The sequence below is a fragment of the Labrus mixtus genome, chromosome 17, assembly GCF_963584025.1.
Source record: "Labrus mixtus chromosome 17, fLabMix1.1, whole genome shotgun sequence".
Taxonomy (NCBI): Eukaryota; Metazoa; Chordata; class Actinopteri; order Labriformes; family Labridae; genus Labrus; species Labrus mixtus.
The window spans coordinates 7146222-7159072 of NC_083628.1; the positions used below are offsets into that span (position 1 = coordinate 7146222).

The 12851-nt window shown below is 40.3% G+C and overlaps 1 protein-coding gene across 1 annotated transcript in view; it reads left to right on the forward strand.

Moving 5' to 3' along the window:
- dym (dymeclin) overlaps nucleotides 1-12851 on the forward strand; it is a 62627-nt gene that overhangs the window by 26207 nt on the left and 23569 nt on the right. Inside the window, exons 11-14 of the mRNA XM_061061122.1 lie at nucleotides 1149-1274; nucleotides 1402-1515; nucleotides 1638-1732; nucleotides 6897-6996. Coding sequence (XP_060917105.1) covers nucleotides 1149-1274; nucleotides 1402-1515; nucleotides 1638-1732; nucleotides 6897-6996 — 435 coding nt within the window. The remainder of the gene's footprint in view (nucleotides 1-1148; nucleotides 1275-1401; nucleotides 1516-1637; nucleotides 1733-6896; nucleotides 6997-12851) is intronic.

The following is a 12851-nucleotide window of genomic DNA, read 5'->3' on the forward strand; positions in this document are numbered from 1 at the left end:
TCTGAAGCTCAGCATGTCAGCTGGAATCATATAAGTGTGCGAGACTGTCACAATGAGGCTCTTAATAATAGCTTGATTAAAAGAAATAGCTGATTGGAAATGAGTAGAAGTAAGAGTTAAAGACTTGATTATCTGTTAAGGCCTCGATTCAGGCTCAAAAAGAGACTTGAGATAGTGTATTCTAAACTAGTTGCAAAAGAAAAATTAGGTTAATTAAGTTTGGTGAAAAGGCAAACATGCAGGATGCAATTGACACATATTTTTCAACTGCCGGTCAGTTAAATCCCTTTTACGTCTGCTATCAGAATGACCTTCCTGTGTCACTTCCTATCTATAGCTGCTATAATAAAATACCATCATTAGCGGATCTGGATTGTGCTTATTATGTAGGGGGGGCTACTAATGAGTCTCGCTACTTTGTCTGCGGAGTAATAAAGCACCGTGGCACGACAGCGTAATGAGCTAACACTGCAACACAGCGTGCTCATCGCTCACCACGCTAGTTACTAACTGCCTCCACTCTGACAGTATGATTCCTGGAATTAAGTCTTTTGCACACTGTTGTCATTAGTCGATCACATTCACCATCTGCTCTGCATGCATTTGAATGCAACATCTGTCTGCAAATATAGTGTAGCAGCCATGATTATGTAAAATTCTTGTCTGCTCAGCCACCGTCTTAAGTGCTGTTTTCCCTGTGTTTTGTTTCTTAAACTCGGTACTCAGATTGTACCTCAGCTGAGATTACTACTACAGTAACAGGGGCTTTATATAGTACAAGATTTCTTTAAGCTAGTTGATTGATTAAACTTGAGATTCATAAACATCCAACATCCAAAAAATAGTCAAATCCACCAAAATAAGAAAAAAAGGGTTCATTTGTAATTACTGAAAGCCTGAACCGAGGAGTAAGGAATTGAAATAACTGCATTTTGCAAGGCCTGGTGTCAAATCATTTGCTCCTCAAACAAAAGACACCCCAACTGTCATGGTTACGGCTAATTTTAGCTTTAGACAAACGCACACAGTGGCGGCGCAATGATGGAGCCACGTCATGCCTGCGATCTGATAACAAGGATTTAATGAAGGTAATTTCTCCTCACATATGTGCTGAGCCCTTCGTCCTGCTCTCCCACTCTACCTCCTAGGTGTTGCCAATCCTCGAGATCCTTTATCACGTGGAGGACAGAAATTCTCATCATGTCTACATGGCCCTCATCATCCTCCTCATCCTCACAGAGGACGACTCCTTCAACCGCTCCATCCACGAGGTGGTGAGTACACACAGTTTAATACACCTTGTTTGTAGTCCAGGTATTGCTGCTCCATCTTTTTATTCCCGCATTATCTGAGTTATGATACATTATACTGGATGTTAAAGACTGTAATGTGTCATTTCAGGTGTTGAAAAACGTCACATGGTACACAGAGCGGACGTTGACAGAGATCTCACTCGGCAGTTTGCTCATCTTGGTGGTCATCCGCACCATCCAGTTTAACATGACGCGGACGAGGGTAATTTAAACACACAGTAGATTTACACACACAAAAGGCTATGCAGTCAGAAACTCATAATGAATTTTAACCAGATTAGACTAACATCAGGTTTAAAAAAAATGTTTGTGCATCCTCCCTAGGATAAGTACCTCCACACCAACTGTCTAGCTGCACTCGCCAACATGTCGGCCCAGTTTCGTTGCCTCCACCAATACGCTGCCCAGCGCATCATCAGGTGAGGACACAACACAAATACCTGATACATGAAGGTGTTAAAGGCGGAGCTTTAGTGAACACAATAGAATTTGTATTTATTTTTTGTTTTTTTAAAAGCCTTTTATTTTATAATTTTTTTTTATTTTGGGGCTTTTTATGCCTTTTATTTAGAGATAGGACAATGGGAAGTGTCGGACATCAGGTAGAAAGAGAGAGTGGGGAACGACATGTGTGAAAGCAGCCACAGGTCGGAATCGAACCTGGGCTGCCCGCTTGGAGGACTATAGTCTCCGTACATGGGGCTGGCGCTACCGGTGCCATCATTGATACATTTTCTATACATCCTATTCCTGGACTTGTAGTCAATTTATCAAATATTATCCTAAGATAACTTTAAATTAGAACCTGTATCTTGACATAAACATGTTACTCTTTATATCCTGAATGAGGAAGAGATCATATGGATCAATATCAATACGCCTGGTGATTAAAAAAAACATGAATTCAAATTTCAGCATGGTTCTGTTCTGTGATTAAAATAGAAAGTCTTGTTTTGGCAAAGTTTCTCAGATGAAAAAATGATGTACTTTGATAACTTTGTTAACATGAGGATTAAGATTAAAATCAGAATCACAAGTTTGTAATGTTTGTTTTAATCCACTTGGTAACTTGGCTTTGTTTGCCGTTTTTCTCTCTCTGCTTTGGCTCCTCACAGAAGAGTGTCTGTTTTATCTTCATATACGTAGGTGAAAAGAAAAACTTTTCCTGCTCTCTGGTGTGAACTTTAACTTTTCCGTCAGTGTTATAATTAAAATTCAGGCCTCTACACAATCTCCATCTGTGACGCGACGAGAACAAAAGAAAAAAAAAAAAAACAGAGAGAGAGATTTCCCAAACAGAAGGGTGGAGAGGACAACTCACCCACAGACACACTGATTCATTTTTTGACTGATTCATATTGAATCACAAAAACTATTAATTGTTGTAGTCACATGAAACTGTCTTCTACAGTAAGACTAAGAACTGAAACAATAACAGAGTGTTGTGTTGGAACAAACATTATGTAACGTGAAGTAAGAGAGGGAAACGTTTTAGCTCGTAAGAGACGCGAGACTTGAGAGGAACGAAGTCCAAACCACACACACACACACACACACACACACACACACACACACACACACACACACACGAGTCATTCTTGTCTGTTGTGGACTCCAGGCGCACAGGAAGAAATGTTTCCTTCCGTGAACACGTGCACACATTCACGCACACTCAAGGCTCCTCTTATCTCCCCCGCCTGTGTCTCCCCCCCGTATCTGTGACTCTGCTCTGTTTTGAGTCAGGGAGGAACACTGTCTGTGAATGTGTACACGTCTGTCGAGTCGAGATGTAGAGCATCTGACTCCATGTCTGACGATAATGATAATGATGATGAGTGTGATGGCCCAGGCTGGTCTGAGCTGGCTGGTTTGAGATGATGGGAATTTCCTGCCAGGAATTTCCAACTGTCTGCCAGGGCAGAGCTGAACTGTGCGCTCCTTTAATTGACTCTCACAGAGAATCACAGTTGTTGTCATTTACAGCCAGAAGAGGCTTTGATTTTCCATCACATCCAACACACTCATCTTTACTTATTATTTCCTATTCATGCTCTCTGCTCCATCTTTTCGGCTGCGTTGTTCCCCCCTCTGTTGTTGTTGTCTTCAATATCAAGAGTCCCTGCTGCCGACCGCACATCCTCACATGTCCATTCATCCGTTTGATTATTTTGATGTGTGCAGACGTTACAGACACAGTGTTTCCAGAGCTCATGGTGACATCATGAAAACATCTCGTTTGTTCTCACCACAGTCCAACGCACAGATATTTATCAGAAGGTGGATCTGGAGGATTTTTGCCAAAAAAATGACTAGTTCAAACTGTCCTGCTAATTGAAATACAATGATTGAGATTTTATTGACTTCTGTGAATCCAATTTCCAATAACAGACGAGTACAAAAACAAACAAAAAGAGAAACAACGGGGGACGCCGGTGGTTTAGTGGTCGGTGTGCGCGCCTCGTTCATGGAAGCTGTGGTCCTCTGGGCGGGCAGCCCAGGTTCCTTTCCCGCATGTTTTTCCCCTCTCTCTCTCTCTCTCTCTCTCTCTCTCTCTCTCTCTCTCTCTCTCTCTCTCTCTCTCTCTCTCTCTCTCTCTCTCTCTCTCTCTCTCTGATTTCTGAGGATTTCGGACTCTATCCAATGTCCTGTCTCTAAATAAAGGCATAAAAAGACTAAATATAAACCTTTAAAAAAACAAAAACATGCAGAAAACATAACATACATTAACAAAATGGTAACATAAATTGGTTACAACAATGCATGAGGAAGCACCACTACATATAACGTGTGCTGAAACAATCCATTAAAGCGCAAACTAAAACCGCACCATTGCTCCTTAGACGTGTTATTTTTCAAGCATCACATCACATGATCGCGACTGTCACCATCATTCCTTCTTTCCACGTTTTCACTGAGAGGGTTTCTGGCTCTTCAACACGTGTTACTAAGCCAGTAGTTAATACTTAATGTGAACACTAAGGCACAGCATTTTCATTCCCAAGGAGACGTAACGTTGGTGTTTGGTGTTGTTGACTTTGACTCTGCAATCCCCCATAAGTTCCAGAACATTCTGCCATAATTGGAAAACCATTGTGCATTCCCATAATTCATGCATGTTTGTGCTGGATTCTGTTAAACACTTCCACTAAATGACTTTTTGTCCAAGATTAACCCTTTGTAATCAAGTCCTGTGGGGGTGTAATCATTAATATAAAGTCGTTTTTGTTTTGTTTTCAGAACAACAGAGTGAAAAGTTTAATTTTGCTCAGGATTAATCAAGTATTTAAAAATGTCTCTCTGATATGTGTTTGGTTTATTATTCGAATACTACTGGATAATTCCAACAATAGGCCCGAGCACGAAAATGTTTCCTGAGTCTGTTTTTATGCAGTTAGATTTTTATTTTTTTTTGCCCAGAAAATTCAGAAATGTATGCAATGACAAAAAAGAAACAAAAACCAAGAAACGTCATAAATTGAACACATTGTGGGGGCGTATTAGCTTCAGAAAAATCCAATGTGATATATACGATGTCAAGGTAAACTTTTTGCAGAGGCATTTTTGTGATTATTTCAAGAAAGAGTATTCAAATCAGTACACAGAATAGCAGCGTAAAAGTTAATTCCAAGTACAAAAGTATTGTTTTAGCCATCAGCATCAATAAAATGCCTTCACGTAGCCGCATAGCTGTTCATCTGTGTTTACTGGTTATATGCCAACAAAGGTGTTTGATACTTGTATCTACTTTTTCTTTTCCTAATGTCAGAAATGTTCCTACATCTTTAGCAGCATTTTAAAGAAAACATGAATTTGAACTTGTTTTTTTGCCGGCATTAAAATGGATGTAAACATACATCAATTCAGACATACAAATATCTCAATAGAGATTTCAGACATCCATGCGCTGTGTGTGTCCGGATACTAAAGGAATCCTTTGAGCCGGCAGAGACAGAGCACCTTTACATGATCATTGTGTCAAGGCTGGACCACATGTGTCATTAATCAATCATAAGTGATTTTAGGATTAGGACAGCAGTGTGGAAATCTTTGTGTTTCGCTGTTTCCTTGGCCGTGTCCATCACTGCCTTGACATAACTGAATGATGTGACAGAACAACCAGTCACAGGCTGCTTTTTATGTCCGCGGTCTCGCCCCAGGTGGAACTTTGTTGGTGGTCTCGCAACTGAAAAAAAAAAAAGAAATGGAGTAGATACGACAACAGGTCCCATTAAGCAGTCATGTCTACTGGGACCTTTGACATTAGGGTCTGTAGATAACAAGAGGACCTCCTCATAGCTGCTCAGATAACTCCGCTCAGCTATCATTGGGCCAATTAGCTCGGATAACCGATGCTGAGAGACTCAGCGTGTGTGTTTTGTGGTGCTGACAGATGGACAGGTGTAGCTCTAAGAGGCTTAGCTCTGTTTGTGCATCTGACTTTCCCCAGCCCTTTGCTGTCATTGAAGCTAATTTATTCTGCAATCCCCCCCCCCCCCCCCCTTGATTGAAACACACATTAAACATGCATCACCCTAGGGGGGGTGGGGCTAGAAAGTCAATTAAAAAGTTGTAATTAAAAAGAAGGTCACTGATAATCATAATAAGAAACAGCAATGAATAAGAAACACAAGTTTCCAAAAGAGGAGTCTGTACTCGATGAGATGAAAGAAACGAAAGTGCTTAACATGGGGAAAATATTTGATGATTTGACAAACAATATAAAGCAGATTTTTCTAAGTATTTTTAGCTGTTTTGTTTTCCGGATCAAAAAGTACTCCACACACGACTTAGTTATTTTTTGCACAGTTGTTTCTCAAAGCCAAACAAAGAAAATATGTATAAATAATGACGGTTTTTGCGAATCAGTTCACTGTGACGTCAACGCTGTGCCGTATATGGTGCATATGTCTGTGTGTGTCTGTTTGTGTGTGTATCAACTCACCCTATAGCTACTCAAGGTCGCTCAAGCATACTCTAGGACTCTTGATGTACGTCTGTGGCCAGCCATCACATGCAATCATGCAATCACAGCCAGACAACCGTGCACTAACAAACACGCACACGCGCACACACACACACACACACACACACACACACACACACACACACACACACACACACATATATATTTATATACAATAAGCATGAAGTCAGTCAGCCAACTAGCAGGTCAAATGGCAGACTGAACGTCAATGGAAGTATACATACTGGAAATTTCCGGAAAAGCTGAAGGAAAGCCATGATTAAGAATTGAGTTTGAATAATTTCGACAACTTTCTCCTGCCAATTTCTTGATTATTTTGTTATTCTAAGACTTATTATTGTTAATGATTTTTGTAAGGCCTCATTTAGAAAGCAAAACAGGACGATCTTGTTTCATAATCTGTCTTTAAAAAGGTTCTCTTGATATTAAAACTGTGTGAATTACATTTGTTTAAAAATCATTTACAGCACATTTATTACTGGCCGATGTATGCAGTGTGGAAAGTGTGTATTTGGGTCCTTGGGTCGCCGAAGAAATGAATCACTCATCCGTTGTTGCTGCTCTGATTTATTTCCCCCCTCTCTTTGTTTCTCATGCAGTTTATTTGCTTTGCTTTCCAAAAAGCACAACAAGGTTTTGGAGCAGGCAACACAGTCTCTGAGAGGCAGACAAGGAGACAACGAAGCCCTGCCCGACTATGTGAGTAACTCTCTCTCTCTCTCTCTCTCTCTCTCTCTCTGTATCTCGCTTTCTTTATTTCTCTCTGTCTGTGCTCAGATTATTATTCTTTAAAGAAGCAGTATTTATCTAATTATGTCTACTTGGATAAGGTACAGAGGTGTTTATGTCTGTGAAGTTTGTGTAAGATTACATTCATCTGCATTAAAGCTCCTGTGAGAAGTTATCAGCTGGTTATGAAACGTACTGATTTTAAAAGTGAGGCCTCTGTATGACCAACAAAAGCAAATGAGACCAAATATTTCTATGTTGTCATTTTTAATGCCTGAAGCTGCCGGAGGCTAGGTGTCAGACAAAGAGACTAACAGTATGCTGCAGAAACAACCTTTTCTTTTTTTACTACTTCCAAGGCAGAGATTGTCCATGAGTGATGCATTTGACTCTTTAAATAAAGCACGGCGAGATTTTTTGTTAAAAAATAAAACGCTTCCCACATGCAATGGACAATATCGGTGAAGAAACGAGAGGTATCGCTTTGTCCACCAGGGGCGCCAAACACACAAATCAAAAGGTACATAAGTTTTCAAGTTCGTCACCCTTACTTTTATAATGGTTTTGAAAAAAAAAAAACTGCAGTCATCGTTACATTTACACAATGGTTTTTGTTTTCATAAATGATCATTTTGGTAAATCTATATGCATTTATCGGCTGTTTTTAGCATTATTTGATATTGCTTTAGTAAATGCTCAGTGGTATGGGCTTCCACATAGTATGCTTCCACATACTCCCCCCTTATTCTGGCAGCGGTTTTGTGGACCAGTTCCGGTACTCACTGGGATATTTTTGCACAGTTTGATGCCGTTTTACATTTTCAGTTTAGTGGAACGCATCAGATTTAAGGCCTGTTGCCTGCAGGGTAGCAGTCTGCAGCTCGGTCTGTTCCTGGCCTTTTGTCTTCTTCTCATTACTTTCGCAGCTCACGTACCCACACGTTTAATTTGTTCTGAAATAGAGTCTCCACTTGGAGAATAATATTTGATGAAAGTATTGAGCGTATTAAAAAAAAAAAAGAATATTTGAACGTCACTCACAGTGGAAGCAAAGTAATATTGAAATTCTCTGAATCATCAGTGTTAATCTGAAATTGAAATCTGAACAGTAGCACTGCAGCGAGCCTCTGGCAGAGACTAATGCAATACATTTTCATCATGATGTTTTCCCCACTCACATATGTATCGATCTTAATAGTCGCCACGCCTGGCCAATAAGTGAACTCTGTTGACTATGATGATGAATAACTGTTTTCATTCATTCATCTTTGCCTTTAGGTTCTGCTGTATACGTCTCAGTCTGGCTGTCGTATTAGATTTGCATGGGTCAGAATAAGTGTGTGTGTGTGCGCTCGGGGGTCGGAGTTGTATTAGGGATCCCCATAGATGCCCTAAGGTGTTGGTGCAACGTGAGTGTATTTGAGTGCTCCTTCAACCGTGTAGAGACTGTCTGATGAGGCCTCTTATGAACAGACGTCCATGCACACAAACGAAGGTACACACCCACATAAACATAGAAAATGCAATTATCCATCTATGTTTTGATGCTTTTCTTCCTTCAGGGCTTATTTTAATGCTCGCCGTTATTTACAAACATGCGTAAACCCACACTATATATATGTTTGAAAATGGAAAAAGGAAGGAACGTATAGAGCGATTACCTTGCCATAAATGTGATTGAATCTGATTTGAATAGTGTATACAGTCAAAGTTATGACAATTACACGCACAATGAGAGGCCTCACGATACTACACAACAACATTCCTGCCTTGACGTTTCAGTGTATAACTCAAGGGCAAAAAGAAGATTTCCAGTAAGATTATTTCATGGGAATTTTTTTACAAGCAGAAATATTTCCGAGAAAAATGTCTGACATCCAGTCTGGGTCATAGACTTTAAAGACAGGGCTGGTCAACTTTAGTGATACCGCTGTTATCTTTGAGCTTAGACTATACTAACTCTATGTGACATTGGTTCCCAAGCGTCCCAGCAGCTACACCTCATAGCAAAAATCCACTTGTTGCACTGTTGACACGTCGTGATTAAAAGGAACATATCGTTTTGTTTGCGTTCTGAACATGTGCACACATAGATAATATACATCCTGCTTGTTTTATCGTGGACTGCAGCTTTCTTGTAATTTAGAGCAGAAGTGATCAAGCATCTTGTTCTCAGTCTTACCTTAAAGCTTAAAGTTGGGCTCTGCTTTTGCAACTTTAGTATTTTAAGGGCCACAAGAGATCATGTGTGGACTGGGGAGAAACGTAAATCATGATTGACAGATCACTCTGAACAGAAAAGGAGCGTCATTTGACATGGGGTACACAACATAACTACTTGGCCACCTGGAACCCAGCCAATTATTTTTTTTGAACAAAAATCTCATCGTGCCTTCTTTTAACAGTCAAGCGTATCACTCGTCTGGATTTTTTGCAGTGGACAATCTTACAAATGCTGTTATTTCAGTGTGAAGTGAATCGACTGATACCTACCCAATGGCTGTGATTACACACATTAAAATGTACTATTTTAGAAATAATCAAACCTCTCTCGGATGGATTTGTTTGCTTTGTAAGACGCATCAGTATTATTTTCAGTCTGTTTCATAACAGGCTAAAGACTCCTTCCATGAGCTTTAAGCTAAAGATGTACCTAAACCAAATGAATAGGACTTCATACCTGGTTAGTTATTATGACCTCACACACCATCTTTAAGTTTTCTCATGCTAACTCTTTAGTTCCCTCCATCTCTGACCCTCCTCTCCTACTCCAGTTGAAGTGTAATTGAAAACAGCCTGCTCCGGTTTTATTCACAAACCCTCATCTTAACTCGAGAAGGGAAGAGGTTTAGCGATCTATAGGGACAGATGAAGAGGAGTTAAACACGAGGAGAGCGGAAGAACAATAGAAACAGGAGCAACAAGCAGGAGGAGAGGAGAGGAAGGGGGGGGGGGGGTCTGGAGAGAGGGTGGGTGTGTGATGGGCATCTGGAACCAATGTAATTTGGCTTTGGAGTCTGGCTCTGGAGAGAGAACTAATGTTTGTTTTATGTGGGATTGTCCTGGACATGTAATTGCTCTCTTTACAAGGGAGAAACCGAGAGGAGGATATGAAAAAAAACGTCGTCAAATGCTTTAAGCTGTGTGTTAAAGCTGGCTGCTTTCTGCTTATGTGTAAATGTCTCCCTCTTTTTTTCCCCCCCATCTTTCCCTCTCCCTCTCTCTCCCTCTTTATGTCTGCCTCTTGGTCTCTGTCTTGCCCACACACACACACACACACACACACACACACACAGAACCCACACGCTCTCATCCTTGTGTGTGTTTGTGCTGCTGTGTCTGGTTAGTGTCAGGGAAGAAAGAGTGAAGGGTCGGGGGCCCCTTGAGCCCCCAGGGGACACACCAGAGGCTCCCAGTCCAAGCAGGGCAGCTCTCAAAGGGCTGCTCTCTGCAGCCCCTGCACCTTTGATTGCAGATGTTTTTTCTTGCCCTTTGAGATATGTGCAGTGACATGCAGTGTGTGTGCTCTCCCTCTCTCTAACACACACACACACATACAGAAAAAGAAGGTAGTATGTGCTGTGTTGCTTTGCGGTGCGTTGTGTGTCACTGTTTATGCTCCCAGCCAGTGTTAGTGGTAATGTTACTTCTGTGCCTCTTAGTCTGTTTACTGTTGCACATTTCTGGGAAGAGACTGCCAACACACACACATGCATACACGCACACACACAGCATCAGGGCCAGAAGCATGTTGGACCACCCTGTCTATGTGTTTATACGCACGGGTTGAGTCACAATCTGTGATCTCTTTTTAATAGCCACAGTAGACACATGCATTAGCTGTGCAGCACCATTCCTCTTGTTTAGGGAAACAGCAGAGCCCGAGGATATATCAACAGATAATAAACATTATGCCTTCTGTTAATCATCAGGCCTTCCAGGAATGTACAACTTTCTCATTAAGATACAAAAATGTTCCGCAAAATCCACAAATTTCCATCAATGCCACAAAAGATCACAGAAGACAAGAAATAGTGTTTCGAGCACTGTTCAGTCTCTGGAGTGTTTGAGGGTGTACAGATCATTGTTTTTCTTGCCTTGAGTGTGTTTGTTATTTTAAACATCTTCTACTAACAGGTTAATACAGGCTTCAAGGTCTCTTGTGGAGTTAGATCTATTAACCTCCTACACTGATAAATCAGAAGAAAAGGCCTCTCTCTGTGTGCATGTTGGTCACAACTTTAAGAAAATGTTTTTAATCTATGATAGGATTTTTTGGGTCGTGTCATTTGCTATTGTAGGAAGAAATAGCTGATATATTCGTATCTGCCAATATAGATATCTATATCTGCTTCAAATGTAGTGATGTAGGGCTTTCATAACTTAAACTAAACTTCACTGGTAAATGAGAAAATTCTAATTCTAAAGAGTCCTAATATACACCCTCAGACCACTAAATAATAAGATACATACCTGAGTTTCTGGCCGTCTTAACACTTAACTTTAATTCCACTGATATAGTTTTTATAATAATTAAATATTTTTAAACACACTAATGTACAATCCCACTTCCCAAAAAGTTGGGACATTGTGTAAAATGTAAAAAAAAAAATAAAACAATGTGATGATTTGTAAAACACTGAAACCTCACATTTGAGCACAATGTGAAATGTTTAAAACGAGACATTCATCATTGTCATTGGAACATTAAATACCCATTTTGAATTTGATGCCAGCAATACTTTTCCAAAAAAAGTTGGGACAGAGTCATGTCTCCACTCTGTTGCATCATTTTCTCTCTTGAAAACCCTTTTTGTGTTTTTGGAACTGAGGAAACCAATTTTAGTCATTTTAATGAGATTTTTGCTGGATGTAGGATTTCAGCTGTTCAGTTCAGGGACTCTTTGTCTTATTTGAAGTTTCATAATGCTCCAAACATTTTCATTGGGTGACAAGTCTGGACTGCAGGCATGACATTTTATCACCCTCACTACTCAGGATAGATTCAGCCTCTCTGGGATTCTCCCCTTTTTACACCCAGTCATGTTTTCTTTTAGCATTTCACAACTTTTCCAGTCTTTTGTTAACAATGTCCCAACGTCTTTGTAACAAGTCGCTGGCATCAAATTCAGAGTGGGCATATCATTTTCCAGAAATTATGAGATTTCCCACTTTCCGCCAATTTAACCTTTTGTCTTGGTTCTATTTTCAATCAAATCTGGGGTTCCTATATCCCAACTTTTTTTGGAAATGGTGTTGTAGCTTTACAGCATCCTCCACTATGGATGCCCTCGCTCAGAGTTAAATACAACTTATTAATGCTTACCTCTCCATTAAAGAGTGTTCCTAACCATTGTGATGTTTACATGTTGTCTGCCTTGTTGGGAAATTGCTTGGGATATACCGTATTTATATATATATATATATCCTATAAATTATTTCTTCCTCTCAGTCTGCTTTTCTATACTTTCCATCCTGTCTTGATCTTTCTGCCCTCTGCATATTTTATATGTAATGACTATGTATGTGTTCAGTGTAGCCTCCATGTGGCTCAACCGTATAAGGAGAACATTTTCATCTTATAGCTCTCAGTCTGTGCCATAGTTAAATATGACAGTTTCATCACCTGGCCATGCGCCGACATGTAATTCCACGGTGCTGATGGAGACTCCGAGACAACATCATGTGAAATCACACACATCAGTGTCTCCTCTTCGAAACGGTGTGTCTGAAAGCAGGAATGGATTGATTGAAGTGTGATTGTTACATTATCCGTACATTTTTCTGATAGTCTTTTGATGTGGAACCAATCCGCCCCACAAGAC